At 33.4% G+C, this 15839-nt stretch overlaps 1 protein-coding gene and 1 long non-coding RNA gene across 5 annotated transcripts in view; both read right to left on the bottom strand.

Annotated features, from left to right (window-relative positions):
- Nucleotides 1-211: 211 nt before the first annotated feature.
- On the bottom strand, nucleotides 212-5829 carry LOC149132015 (uncharacterized). Its single transcript, XR_016244954.1, has 2 exons — nucleotides 5570-5829; nucleotides 212-2634 (listed from the first exon to the last, which is right to left on the bottom strand). It is a non-coding gene; the product is annotated as an uncharacterized LOC149132015 (long non-coding RNA).
- A 2907-nt stretch (nucleotides 5830-8736) lies between these two features.
- Nucleotides 8737-15839, bottom strand: part of LOC106873750 (sodium- and chloride-dependent GABA transporter 1) — a 227901-nt gene continuing 220798 nt past the window's right edge. For all 4 annotated transcript variants that reach the window (XM_089365878.1, XM_089365880.1, XM_014921248.3 and 1 more), the window contains 3 exons: nucleotides 15081-15154; nucleotides 11605-11775; nucleotides 8737-9397 (listed from right to left, as the gene is read on the bottom strand). In XM_089365878.1, coding sequence (XP_089222004.1) covers nucleotides 9230-9397; nucleotides 11605-11775; nucleotides 15081-15154 — 413 coding nt within the window. In that variant the 3' untranslated portion in view covers nucleotides 8737-9229. The remainder of the gene's footprint in view (nucleotides 9398-11604; nucleotides 11776-15080; nucleotides 15155-15839) is intronic.

Raw genomic sequence — 15839 nt, 5'->3', positions numbered from 1 at the left:
AATAAAACTCTTTTTTTTCAATTTTTTCTTTGATTTCCATTGCATAACAAGAAAAAAAAAAATGACTGAAATCGACCGATGCAGGCAACAGCCCATCATGTTGAATTGGTCAGCTGTCACTTTACTTACAATATATTATGAGAAACAGATGTGACTAGTGAAAATCTATTCAATGTTGCTATGAAAAATGAAGAGCACCATGAACAATAGATGTAGGTAAACAGCATTTACATAATATTTTAATTCTGTAAAAAAAATAGAAAATGAATGTTATCACAATGAATATTATCACCAAAGCTTTAAAAAATGTGATGAATTTTAATTTATTGAAAAAAAAGTTTAATCAATTGTCCGAAAGAATTATTTAGACTTTTGTTAATATGATGCAGTAATGCTATGAGACAGGCCTCTATGTGGTTGACTGTAGTGCTAGATATAACAGCCAAGTCTTCTTCAAATAACTCCCGACCGTCTTAAAGGACACTGGATAATGTGGTTCTTTATAAACACCCTCTGATCATAGGTCTGCTTCTGATTAGGGTTGATATGGAGCTAAAGAACAAGAAGCACCACCACAAAAGTTTCCAACAAGGCAGTCTGTATGAAGTTAGAAATAGCAGCCGAATTCTTTCAGATTATTTCCTATATCTTTCATCACAAGTATTCTCAGTTATGGCTGCCTTGGGGCTAAACACAGTAATATCACATGACAAGGAAAGGCCTTTGTGATCCTTTGACGTTTTTGAAATAGTAGTCAAATCACCCTTAAATTACACTAACTATCTAAAGAGAAGGATACATTTAATAATGTAGTCCAATAGGCACAGGCATGACTGTGTGGTAAGAAGCTTACTTCCCAACCAGATGTTCCTGGTTCAGTCCTACTGTGTGGCACTTTGGGCAAGTGTCTTCTACTAAAGCCTCAGGCCAACCAAAGCCTTGTGAGTGAATTTAGTAGACAGAAACTGAAAGAAGCCCATTGCATACATATGTATATATATATTATTGCTATTATGCAAAAGTAGTTTAAGTTCAAAACATTGCTTTTTCAGAAAATGGAAAAATAGTTTCACCATTCCACAGCAAAACATTGTACTACACTTTGACAATTTTTGATATCTTGGCATCTGAAGCAGCTGGAGATACGATAGTTTGACCAAAAGAACTGGCCATTGTAAACAAAAATAAATATTGAAATAATCCTGTGACAGAACAGTGTCCTATCCAGTGGGGAAAATATATGAGCCACAGAAACCAGGAGACCAGCCCTCTGGGTGTACATGACCTGGGAAAGATCTTTATCCGTATCCAACTATGGGTTGGATGGGTCTCACAATATTTAATCACATCAAGCACATATTGAAACAGAAAACCTGAACATCTTTGTTTTGCATATAGCTTTTTCCCTTTTTTTTTTTTATAAACAGGATTTCAGTCCTGTCACCAACAAATTTACAATATGAATTGGGTGCATTTTATACTGTCTCCAGCTAGAGAGGGCTTTTAATGAATATTACCTGATGGAAATGGAAATGGAAAGTAATTTGCTATTTCAAGCAGACTGAGTGACCATCTTTTGTTAGGTCATTTTACTTTTTTAAAGGGTGAGGATAATGCATCCAACATTACATAGAATGTGTAGTCAGTAATCATTGGTTTAACATTACCTAATGGTATAAATACCATAACAGAATCCTTACAATATTGAACAAACTGCCTGGTGGTTTGTCCATTCTTTAGCTAAAACAGTCTCCAGTTCTTGTAGTGATGATGGTGGAGGATATTGACTCCTTACTTGTTTTTCTAAAATGCACCATAATTTTTCAATAATACTGAGATCTGGGGACTGTGGTGGCCAGATAAGATATTCAACTTCTCTAGAATGTTCCTCATGCCATTCACTAATAACTTTAGCTGTGTGAATGAATTTAATCAGATAAAATGCTTAAATAGTCTTGACTATTAATTCTGCCATGAAGGGAAACCATTGGGCTGGCAGATTTCCAAGATATAACCCCTGAGATCATCACAGATCCTCATCCATGTTTAACAGTTGGAAGAAGGCAGTCTGGGTCAAATGCTTCTTTAGGCTGTCTTCACACGTATACTTGGCCGGTGGCTAGAAATAGGGTAAAGGATGACTCGTCTGAGAAAATAACATTCTTCCACTGCTCTAAGGACCAATTCTGTAGGTTTTTACTCCATTCTAAACACTTTGCAACATTTGTATTTGAAGGTAGTGGTTTTCTGATTGCAGCCCTCCCGTGAAATCCAGCTTTGTGCAGCTCCCGGCAAACAGTTTTTGTGGAAACTGGGTTCTCGAGGTGGTCACTAAGCCCTGAAGTAATCCTGGGAGCGGTACTTTCGAGATCCTTTCTAACAATTCGCGAAAGAGTCTGACGGTCCCTATCTGAAAGTTTTGGTTTACTTCCGGAGTTTTGTTTCAACGAGGAGGTTTTTCCTTCTTTCTCAAAGGCTGTCATTACTTTCGAGACAGTACTTCTTGATACACCAAAGATTTCGGCTGCTTTCGTTACACTACCACCTGCCATACGAGCACCAACTATTTGACTTGTTTGAAAGTCCATAGATCTGACATTTTAATGAATTTTAATTACCTTTTTCTGATGATATCTGAAAAGAAACAGCAATTTTAGCAAAACATATTAAGCAACACTAATAATAAATCAAAAAGACAAAATAAACGAACTTTTGACAGTTTTATATGTATTTCAAAATTATGATGCTAGGTTTTTCCATTATTATCATTATTTTATGATATTTACTTTGTATTATATTATACCTATTTATTGTGCTTTTACTTATTAATTTTTCTATATGTGACAGTGGATTTTCGTTGATGAGTTCATGAACCTTGGTTTTTTTCCCTAAAACTATGTATTTATATTTTATACTGTGAAACTTAATTTAATTTTAATTTCTAATAAATTGAATTTATTTTTTATCTGTAAATTTGAATTTTTATCCCTAATAATATATATATATATATACACACACACAATGGGCTTCTTTCAGTTTCCATCTACTAAATCCACCCAGAAGGCTTTGGTCAGCCCAAAGCTATAGTAGAAGACACTTGTCTAAGGTACCAAGCAGTGTGACTGAACCCAGGACCATGTGACTGTGAAGTAAACTTACCACACAGCCATGTCTGAACAAGTGAGCACATGTATGTGTGCATGTTTGTGCTTCCTCACCTTGACAGTTGTTAAGTTACCATGATACAAATAATGTCCTTTATTTCTAGTCTCCTGTGAATATTTGTCCAACCTTGGAGAAATATTACTATGCTTGGAAACAGATGAAGGTTGGCAACAGAAAGGGAATCTGGTCAAAGAAAATCTGCTTCAATGAATTCCATCCAATCCATGCAAGAATGGAAAAGTGGGCATTAAAACAATGATGATTATAATTGCAGGTGAAAATAAATGTCTTTTGCTTTCCTAACAAAAGTTAGGCATAGCATCTTCTTGTAGAACTTCCATACCATCAGCGATATATTTTTAGATAGTGGAAATAGATGAAAAATGATAAAAGCCTGGTGTATGTGTATGTGTATGTATATATGCATGTCTGTGTGTGTATCTTTGTGACCCACCACTGCTTGGCAACCAGTGTTGGTTTGTTTACATCTTTGTAATTTAGTGGTTCAGCAAAAGGACCTGGATAGAATAAGCACCAGACTTTAAAAAAAAATAAGTACTGGGATCAATTTGTTTAAGTAAACCTTTCAAGGCAATGCTCCAGCATGATGCACTCTAATGACTGAAACTAGTAAAAGATGTTTCAGCGTACAGGTACAACATCAATTTTCCAGAATCTTTGGTACTGAGCATTTTCCGAATTACTGTCTTTTCTGAACCAGGGGTAGTCACCTCTAAGTCTAACAAATATTGGTTTCAAATTTTGGAACAAGGCCAGCAAGTTCTAGGGGAGGGGTAAGTTGATAATATTGATCCCAGAGCTCAACTGCTGCTTATATTATTGACCCTGAAAGGATGAAAGGCAAAGTTGACCTTGGTGGCATTTGAACTCAGAACGTAAAGATGGAAGAAATGCTTCTAAGCATTTTGTCTAGCATGCTAACAATTCTACCAGCTTCTCACCTTACGAGGCGAGCTGGAAAGTTCCTGGCTTTAAAGGTATCACAAAAAGCCTGGTTGAAGGCCTAACTTTCTGAGTCCTTTTACAGGGCTTAGAAAAACTGAAGGGCTGCTGCAATAAGTGTGTGAATCTGAGAGGGGAATATGCTGGATAAAATGGGAATTAATTGATCCCCCTGTAGTTTCTCTCACCCAAAGCCAGGAACTTTTCAGCACCCCCTTGTATGTTAAACAAATATTAAATTTACTTAAGTAGTGAAATGAAATACAAGTACTAGTACATTAGTACAAATGATACACGTTTACTAACACTGTACTGTGCAAGGTAGTAGTAGACTAGTCTGGCAGCCACAGGAGTTTGAAGTTCCTGCTCATAGATTAATGCAGATTATAAGGAGTTTCAAATGGTTAATGTACAGAAAGTAGTTGTCGTACTTGTTCTAGCAACAGCTGAGATATTGTAAGTGAAGTGAGATTTCCTGGAGGGATTGTGGATAAAGAAGTCTTTGATTAAAACTAAGAGTGAGCAAACCTGGTCAAAGTCCTAAATTCAAGATGAAGTGGCTAAAAGAAACTGGTGGAAGCTGGGAGAGTTTCACAAAATAACATTATGTAAGTAAATTTTAATCTTTGTTCTATTTTTTGTTTTTCGTCTTTGAAGTGTTATTTCAAAGGAAATTACTTCTATTTCTTTCTGGATATGTTTTGAAACTGACCTATTTTTCATTACATTTCAGACAGATTTAGCACTGTGTTGCTGAATAAGAAATATCACTATAGCAAATTTTCTGCTCAATACCACAGATTTGCTTGACAATAAACACTTGAGCATGTCCCTTAGTGGCTGACAATATGTGTATCTCTGATCATGAGCAGGATTAATGGGGGAGCATCATAGTCATGTGTTGAGAGGGATTCTTTGGGGTTTGAATAAATATAACAAAAGCAAAGTTTGAAGGAAATATTAGCCATTTGTTGTGCTTTCTAGGAGTAAGCAAATAGGAAATAACAGTTGCTACCCAAGGACAAAAACCATGTTATACAGTGTAATTGACTAATGGAAAGCGACTTTCATCTATAGAAACATTAAACCTTAATACATCATAAGAGATACGATACATGAGTAGAATATTCTTTTATACAAGTGTTTGAGTTAGCTTCAAGTCAAACTTGAGGAAACCAATGACAAGTCATCCTCTTTTTCTTGGAGTATGCTTTAGATTACATCATCTAATTTGTCCATTATTTAAGATGGAAGGCTCTGATTTAATCCTTTAACATTTAAGCCAGCCATATCCAGCCCAAATATTCTACTAGTTTTATATTCAGACAAGCCACACCCAGCCTCTCACAACTACCCTACAATATCACTCTAAAAATAAACATTCACATCACTGAAATCTCAAAACTACAAGAAAATATGTGATTAATATGTGATTACTCACCAATGTGAGTAAATAAACCTTACGTTTGACAGAGTAATCTGAATGCTAAAGGGTTAAGGAAGATTTGGTTACTGTCTAGCAGGTGAATGACTATATTGTGGCTCTGGTTCTCTCTCTTGGTTCATTTAAGAGTAAACAGTTTCAGCAACCCAGTACCAAGATAACACCATGCCTGTGATGAGATGCGAACAGCCAGCCTCTTGAGTGGTTGTTCAATAACCTATCAACTTGGTCATCAATGCTCTGAACAGATGTTAACACTGGAAGTAAAATGTTTAATAGATTTTATTTTGGTTCAGGAATAGAAATCACAAAGAATTAAAGAATGTTTTAAAACTTCTGGTTGAACAATCAGGTTTATTTTTATATATATATTTTTTTAAATTTCCTATGTGAGCCAGGGTCAGTAGCAATGCTCTGGCCATAACGTATGTGAGTGTACACAGGTAATCAGTAAAAGTTCACTAACTTTTTCAATGTCTTTTATATCAGTATGCATACTTTGCATAACAGCATGTGTGTATATACACATACAAATGTTAAAACACACACAAGTATACACATAAACAATCTGTCTAACTCTCTCTCTCTCTCTTTCACACACATACATGAACCAATGAATAGATAATGTTTTCTTTAAAATGTAGAAATATTCTAGAAATGGTGAATATCCACAAAGTCACATTACAACAGTACCAACATCGTAGTTGGTAACTATTGAAATTTCAAACATATTTCATAAATCTTCAAGAGCAAGACACTGTATGTGTGTGTGAGTGTGTGTGAATGTATCAATATATTCTGAAAAATGAAAGCAAACAGTGCCCTATCCTATGTGGTGTGTATGACATGAGAATTACAATGGTTTTGACTGGTTGAAATTAGCTTAAATTTTGATATTGCAGAAGAAATGTCATTAACCTTAATGACACACTAGTCAAAAAGTATCTCTTATATTTGCTGATATATCAAACTTAAATAAATTTCTAGCAGAAGAAAAGGAAATTAATTCATGAATGTCACATGAACAAAGTTGCTACATAGTAGAAGTTGTCTATGAACCTTTCTCTCTCTCTCTCTCTCTCTCTCTCTCTCTCTCGCTTTCCTTCTCTCTCTGTCTTGCATTATCTACTTGGTCACTGATATGGCTCAGCTAGGCTTGTAGGCATCTTTTGCAAAGAATCCCAGATTGCAATCAGTCAAACTATTGTTTATAAATGAATATAGATTGTCTGAAAATTTAAAAAAATATCCATAGGTAACTCCCGAAGGTGACCTGTGATAGTAAGCTATAACAATGTAATTGTTACATACATACATACAAACATACATTGTGGTGGTATGTTACAGAGTGATAATATGGTATAGGCTGTACAAAGAAGAGTTGTAACAATGTAGAAAAGTTCACAAGAAATTATCCATCCATTATCGGCATTGGTAGGTTGGGATTGCAGTTGTATTCAGTTGGAACATTTGGTAATGACAAAGCAATGTTGGTTTGGTGCAAGGAAAATAAATGCATACAAACCAAAATAAGAACAGAAGATAAAGGAAATGTCAACAGAAAGTTAAACTATTACAGAAGACAGTAAATCTCATCACATCTTGGAGCTGATCACAGATTATCAGGTGGCTCACATTATTATTATTATTATTCTAATAGATTAAGATATTGCAGCAAATAACAACAAAGAACAAAGATTATCATGAAGTGTAATGTTGAGGATTTAATCATCTGATGATTTGTAGAAATAAAAGAGTAGGGGAGGGTAGAACAAAATTAGAAGGTGGTATAAATGCTTCCTTTTTCAATGGAAATCTGCAATGGGGATTAATTATAAGAAAATACATCATGGAATCATTGAGAGAAAAGGAATTGGGTAGGATTTTATAGTTTTAACAGGAGACCATCACTACAATCTTTTGTTTATCAGTAGTTGCTGCCAATCTTACAATGCTTCAAGTCTCAAGAATATAGCAGTTTCAAACTTTTAGTTAAGGATATTGATTTTAGCAGCTGAGTGGATTTTCCCCACATAGTACATAAAATCTAGAATTACTAATGTACAAATGCAATAGTGCAATTTTGCATATATATATATGTATGTTGTATGTGAACAGATGATGTTTTGTAATAGTTATAAGTCATATTTCTTAAAACAAATTAAAAGAAAAGAGAAAAAAAAAAAAGATAATTCTGATTTAGTTTACTGAAAGGAGTTTTTCTTACAAGTTATTTACAGAAATGTTGAGAAAATATTTTCTTGTATATGTGTTAAATGTATGTTTCAATGTATGTAATATATGTACTCATAAATACATACATATTCAGGCAGCCTCTGTAAAATATTTATTTCCATAGAAAAATGTGTAAAATTAAGCAAAAAATAGTTGATTTTTAAGAGAAAGAGAGAGAGAGAGGGGGGAAAAAGAGAGAGGAGAGGGAGGGGGTGGTTATACATTTCAAACAGCAGTAAATGAACATAAAGTGTCAATAGTTGACTTCAATAATTACTAAAAGAAAAAAAAAAAAAAAAAATTATAAAAAAAAAAACATTCACAGAAACGAAAGTCTCTTTTGTAATTCATAACATTTGAAACAGATATGAAAAAAAAAAAAGTTAAAACAATAACACTTAATATAAAATGTAACAGTAGGTGTAAAGGATAAAAAAAAGCAGGATAAACAAAAAAAAAAAAGACCAAATATTATCAGTAAGTCAGATGATGTTTTCCTATTATACTGAAGTAGATGGGTGGGTAAGTGGTAATGGTGGTGAAAGGTGGGACAGGCTTTATCAAAGATACTGGAAGACAATACTTCAATGAATGTCTAAACTGATTCTGTCCTAGCTATTCTTTTTTTTTTTTCCTTTTGAAATGAGGCTTACAAAATAACATATATTTTGTGCATAGTAATGTAGGGATAGACTAGGACAGTTTTGGAAAGCAAGAAATAATACAGAAGTGGTAATTGTGTTGTTGTCTGGAATAAGAGGCGCTAGACTGAATATAACACTATGTAAATGTAAATGCCATAGTTTTCAGAGACTGCCAAAAGTGGTCCTACAGGCCTTATCCAGCTAACAGGTCCCAGAAACAGAACAACAGAACTAAAAAAATAAAACTTTAAAAAAAAATTTAAAAAAACACAAAAAGAAAGAAAAAAACATTTAGAATTAAAAAAAAAATTCCCTGTTTAAGTCATCTTTGAACCAGGATCATATAAACATGATCCAATGAATTCTTTCATGAATACAGAGACAAGTGGTGGAAAAATATGAGTATTTGCAAGTTGAAAACATATTCAGTATCAATGAAGTGAGTTGAATATAGGAACATATTAGGGTTTCCTTTTCTTTTCTTTCTTTTTTTTTTTTTTTGATTTCTGGTGTAGACTCCAGTGTAGATTTTTCATGGCAACAACATCAACAAGAAATAGGGGAGAAATGATGATGATGATGATGATAATAATAATAATAATAATAATAATAATAATAGTAATATATTATAATAATAATAATAATAATGATAATTATTACTATCATTGCTGGTGTTGTTGTCATGTTAAATAGCAGCAATTTGTGAAGAAGAAAGGGAAAATAGTCAACATCCAGATGTAAAAAAAAAAAAAACTGGAATTTAAATATAAGCTCTCCTTCACAATGGGTTCAGGTCTGGATCTGACTTGTATGGTAAATGGTCCAAGGGAAATGCATCTCCGTCCATGTAGACATACGGAGGGGCGCTAGGCTCAGCGCGATGGTACGTCCTTCCATTGTCTAAGCGGGATTGTCTTGAAGACTCCTGGAATGTACCAAGGAAACGCTGAAATACAGAAACATAAATAAATATACATATGTGTATGTATAATAACAAGATATTCAAATAACATAATCTATGGCAACATTTGAATATAACAAACATTTAACACTTTGTTCCTCTGAATTTATATTTATATAGAGATTATATCTTGATGAAACTTAATCAACAATTAATTGCTAATTACAAAGGGGTGCTGAAAAGTTCCTGGCATTAAGGGAATTCTAAGTTCTTTCACAGGGTTTAGAAAAACTGAAAGACTGTTGCAATAAGTGTGTGAATCTGGGAGAAGAATATGGTGAATAAAATGATAATTAACTGATCCTCTTGTACTTTCTTTTACCCAAAACCAAGAACTTTTCAGTACCCCTTTGTACATTTCAAAAGTACATTATATACAACATGTAAAGATATATGCACCTTCTACATAAATCTTGCCATAACATGGTATTCCTCAATGCAAAAGCAACGTTTTGGATTGACGTTCATGTAACAATGAAGTTCTGACAAAATTTTCAGGTGTGTAATGCTCCCAGAATGTGGGGATACCTGTAGTCAATTTGAAAATGTATCTATCCAGTTTTTATGATGGATATAAATTATTTGCTTTCATCATTATATTTCATTATGATAACCGTTATATTACCTTATGTTATGTCTACAAAATGGGTAGATTCAAGCAAGCAAAGTAAATTGCTTTTTGACAGTTCAATAAATAATTCACATTTGCCCTTTCATTAGCCTTATGTCTATTGTGAACTTTAGAAAAAAAATATCTCGTAGCTACCTTACTCAGTTTGCAACATTTTTTTCTTCAGATAAACAATTTTTTAAAACTAAAAATTAGAATTTTGCAATGGAAAATGTCATTGTACAATTTTTACATGATATCGACCATAGAAACCATTGTAGTTTGATCAAATAAAGTATTTTACATTTATTGTTCTTTATGCAAACATAGTTGGAATGCCTACACAATATCAACTATTTTTATACATGAATACAACCCAATTGTAGTGAAACCTACTTGTCAACTAGTCAAATTGAAGAGCAAGAAGGGGTTCATGCTTTGATCAAGGGTGTATTAGCAAGATCTGAACTCAAAGACCACCAGGATGGTAATATAATCCCAAAACCATAACCCCTATAGAAAAGAAATCATCTTGAAACAAAAACAATTCATAGTTTTCAGTAGCTGATTAATATCATACCGCAGCACCACATCACTTAAAGGCCATAAGTTATTTTTTAATCAGTGACAATTTAGTAAATGAGATTACTATAATTTGAATGGAACTAACTAACATATTTCTGGAATTTAGAATTTTTTTTCTGTCAGACATGATATCAAGGAAAAAAAAGTGACACCTAACAGAACTTGATAATTGATCTACGAACCACATTAAATATAAATACTGTAAAATAAACATTCTAACTTCATAGAATGTGAAGATAAAGAATCACACACTCAATTATTGCTAACTATTGTATCTAATTTCTGGCTTTCAAACATGGAAATATTTGAAAAGTAGTTAAAAAATTCCCCTGTAATATCAATTAAAATAATCTTTTATTAAATCAATTCTTGAGCAAAAGAAAACTCAATTTGAAATGATATTACTTACTATTACCTATAAGAAATTTGAATGCAAAATTATATATTATGGACAATACATTTTTTAATTAATTCCGTTTTAGATTGGTTCTCTTTTATTGAATAAAAGAGAACATTGATTATTTTTCTTTTGATGATTTAATAAAGTATTACTTTAGATCGTATCATAGCAGAGTTCTGAAACTGCTTTTCAAATACACACAAATATTGATGTTTGGTTAAAAAGTTTGCTTCATAACCTTGTAATTCTAAGTTTGGGCTACACCTTCAACAAACGTCTTAAGTTGAACAATATCTTGTGAATAAAAGTTTGATAGATAGAAACAGTGAAATGCCTGTGTACGTGTGTGAGAGTATGTGCTTGCAGAGTGCGTAAGCATACATGCTCACATGTGTAAGTGTATACTCATGTGTGCAAGTGTGTGTTTAAAAAGCTCTGGTTAAAAAGTAACTTGGTCACTCAGTAAATATAGATTGATGGAATAAATCTTACTGGGTTTTGATAAGATTGACTAAATTGTTTGGAGGTGATTTCCAGGCATCACTACAGTGCAATGAGCGAACTCAGGAAGAAAATAAAAGAGTAAGAGATATGTACCTGACAACAGGGACCACGTCCTACCATAATAGCATGAATGGCTCCAACAAGTACGAACACAAATGGTACACCAGATACAATCCATGAAATAGTTTCCCAAGTTTCAGAGTATACACTGCCTTTGTAATTCAGCTCGTCTTGGCCATGAACAAATTTATAAACCCAAATACCCTGAGGAAAAAGAAACAGCAGAACAAAAATGAATCATTATCAATAACCAAATTATGTTTAAGAAATTCTACCATGTAAAGACAAACAACCACAGAATTGAAAATTACATTTTAATTATAACAATAATGGTTTTTTGATAAAAGTACAAGGTCACACATTTTGGGGAGAGAGATTACAGTTGATTGCAATCCATTCTCCCACATCCACATGCTCCATCATTTAAAATATTTCCAATTTTATTGAATCAGGAAAGAAGAGAGGCACAGACGATCTAAGTGGGATGTGAAACCAGAGCAGTTAGTCAAGTCTGTCTTTGTGTCTCCTAATAACAAGTACAATAACTGTGCTATATACAATCTAAAATCTCACAAGAAATTTAAGGTCTCCTCCATGAAAGCCTTCCATTCCACCCAATAAACAAAATATTGTAATAGGACTCCTCAATTACTTTATGGAAGATTGACAAAGCATGTAGATGTAGGCTTGTTCATAATGTGAACCGACTTCAAATATATTTAAAGAAACATATATAACAAAGCGAAATGATACTCAATGTATGTATTGCTAGTAATTATTTTATTTATCCTGTGGAGTTGACAGACAATGCAGACACATAGAATTCGAATGCAAATACAGAAATGCAAATATAGAAAGAAAGGAAAAAAAAACCCCCTCCAAGACATTTTGTTTAGTGTTAAGACATGCATGTATTTATGGATAGCTGTGATTTTATTTAGCTTGATGTGTCTTCTCAAAATGCACTTATGCTGGTGCCATGTAAATGCACTTATGCTGGTGCCATGTAAATGCACCTATGCCAGTGCCACATAGCACTCAGCACACTCTGTAAAGTGGTTGGCATTAGGAAAGGTTTGGAAACCATGCCAAAACAATCAATTGGGGCTGGGGCAGTTCTCCAGCAGGCCAGTAATACCATCCAACCCATGCCAGAATGGAAAACGGACGCTAAACGATGATGATGATGATATTTATGTTTTTTTTCATGTAAAAAATTTTAATCAATGTAAATTATTGATTTCTAACATCAGCAGAAGGCCACAAAGTTTTGATGAGGATAAAGTTAACTAAAACAGCTCCAGCAACACTTGACTGGTACTTTATTTTTATCGATTATATGATATAAGATTTAAACGCAGAACTCTAAGGGGGAATAATTAATCACTGTAAGGATTCTCTATTTTCATCATCATCATTTAACGTCCGTTTGCCATGCTCTTTCTATCTCTCTCTCTCTATATATATATAGTTTAAAAAAAGACAAAACAATAACAAAAAACAACAACGTGAGGACGTGATACGGATAGTGTTACTAGACGCTCGGGAAAGGAAAGAGGGAGAGTATGACGTTTCGAGCGGAGCTCTTCGTCGAAAACAAGGAAAGTTCAAAGAAGGGGAAAACGGAGGAAGAAAAAATCAGCACCGATGTCCACGAGGTTACATTGTGGAAGGACCGGAAGAGGAAGTGGTGGAGGAAAAGTTCTTTCTAAGACAGGAGAGTGAAAAAAGAGGTGAATATGTGTGCGTGCGCGAGGGTCTGCAAGTGTGTGTGTAATAACAGAACGTGTGTGTGCGTATGTATGTGTGTGTGTGTGTGTGCATGGTTTATATATATATGGCTGTGTGGTTAAGAAGTTTACTTCTGAACAGTAACAACAAAAAGAAAACGTTAATACATACATAATTTAATGAATAACTCGGACAGTGGAAAGTTTTAAATTCTAATAACAAATGTACGCGTAATTCAAACACTCCACTTAAACGAAATTTCAGACATAAATACAAGTTATCTCCCTTGAACATCAAAACGTTTCCAATTGCATTTTTTTTTTATGGTCTAAGCATTGATTTTTTCCATAGCACAGACGGATTGAAAATTTTCTTTTTTGCAAATTTGCACTTAATTCTATTTTTTCTTCTTTACAAAATGTAATTTTTGCTTACATTAATCTCTGACTTACGACATATAATCCTAGTTACTATTGACCCCTACCAATATAAGGAAGCACGGCCAATAACTAGTTTTCAACTGAAAAGAATAAAATTGAGTAAAGCAGAGTAATGTACCTTACATAATGGAATAATAACTATAAAATGACTTGTACGATTGTCTGCAAATCAACAATCCAGCATTTTGGTTCGGAACAGATTTAATACACGAAAGCGAATCAAAATAAATTATTTCTGATCGTACGAAGCGCAGGGAAAAGAAAGGTATGTTATATTTGTATGATGACAAGGGCAATTTTCCTAGCATGTCCAATATAATGTTTTCTCCATACATTTTAGTGAAAACCACACTCGTGATAAACAGAGGAACAGGCAAACGTTGAAAACAGCCAGAAGCAAGGGAAACAACTGCGGAATACTTTTTATGTGATGCGCTGTTTTATAATGTAACAAAACTTGTAATGCGTCTTCTGCGACTGTATTACGGATCGCATACCAAATGCATGAGTGTATGATGAAACATGTTAAATTTGTTCTCCCACAAAATATACCTTTCTCTTCAGCCCCGAAAAGCAGAGGTTCATGTTCTGTGAGAGTGTGTCTTATACATCAGGAAATATAGTAATCTTTGGTAAGTACAGTGACAACTCCAGACATGTTTTGGTGTTGTCTGAACACCTCAGCGAAGCACAGTTTTACTCATATTTTCCAGACCTTAGAACAACTGGAGGAATAGGGCTTTTTTTCTCTTTCCTTTTTTTTTTTCTCTTTTCTTTTTGGTAAACTGAAGAGACGAATCAAAAGTGACATGAAAATCTGCCACACAAAAGTGCTTTCATACAGCAGATATAATATGTCTTCTCTATGAAGGAAACATTTCTACCGATTTGAATTTCAGAATTGATTCCTTTGTTTTTGACCAAATTTATCTTCAGCACTTGATTTTTTTTTTTTTTCATTTCATTGCAAATATGATATCAATTCATTAAAACTTCTTTGGTCTTGCTTCATTATGTCACCCCCCCCCCCCCTCATACTTAAGTGTGTATAATGTTGCAGACAGAAGCAATCAAGTTCAGCAAGTAGCACATGTACAGTGTGCAACATCTTGTCTGTGTGTGCTTGTAAGGTGAATTTGAAAGACAAGTAATTAGGTATTGAATGAATTGTTTATTGTAAAATAGACATGTAATGCACAAGGGTGACATGGTGGAGGAAAGTGCTTGTGTAGTGAAAGGTGAAACTCTTAGTGAAATGTACTGAATCTATATGGGTATATCTTGAATCTATATAGTACAGAAAAATATATAAGCATGAAATATTTAAGATTCACTCACAGCAGTTGCCAAACAGGACAGGGCAAACCAAACACCCATCATGATGCGTTCAGCTAATGAAAAATTCTGCTTTGCTGTACAGAAAGAAAGAAAGCAACAAATATAATTTCTAGGACATTAATAATTAACTGCATTATACTAACACCTTAATAAAATCATGAAGGCATAATAATTAGGTGTGAAATCTCTAGTTTGTTGAAGTGGAATTATGGAAAGTTATGTTTATGCCTTTGCTTGTTCTAGTAGCAAAATTGGTAAGATTGTGAATTCAGTTCTTCAAAAATGTTGTTACTTTATGTCATAGACAGAAAATATAATGGGAGGAATGTATTACCATGTAAGAATTATATCAAAATTTCAAATTCATTTATGGCTTTTATAAATAACAACATTACAGCTTCGTTATGAGAATTATTATTAACTATTAAAAAAATTACTCATTTCAATATCTTTGTCTTCTGAACCCCGTCTCATATTGCATTGTATCAAATTCTTTTGAGCACTTTACAAAGAACTTGCATTAGATTAAGTGGGGTTTTTTAAAAAAGTTCTATGAAATATATTTTTTTCACATTAAAATATGAATAAGTTGTCAAACTTATGCTTCACTTTGACATCTCAGGAACTAAATGTTTTTACATGTTTGTATAGATATAATATAGCTGTAATAATCTTTGTAGTCCTGAAGATATCTACCTCATCTATGTAGAAAGTAAACAAAATAACCATGACTAAACAGTGTTTGCGTAAGTCAGCGTA

This window comes from Octopus bimaculoides, chromosome 18, assembly GCF_046866305.1.
Source record: "Octopus bimaculoides isolate indiv1 chromosome 18, ASM4686630v1, whole genome shotgun sequence".
Classification (NCBI taxonomy): Eukaryota; Metazoa; Mollusca; class Cephalopoda; order Octopoda; family Octopodidae; genus Octopus; species Octopus bimaculoides.
Note: the sequence above shows the minus strand (reverse complement) of the source record. Positions and strands in the feature narration are given on the sequence as shown.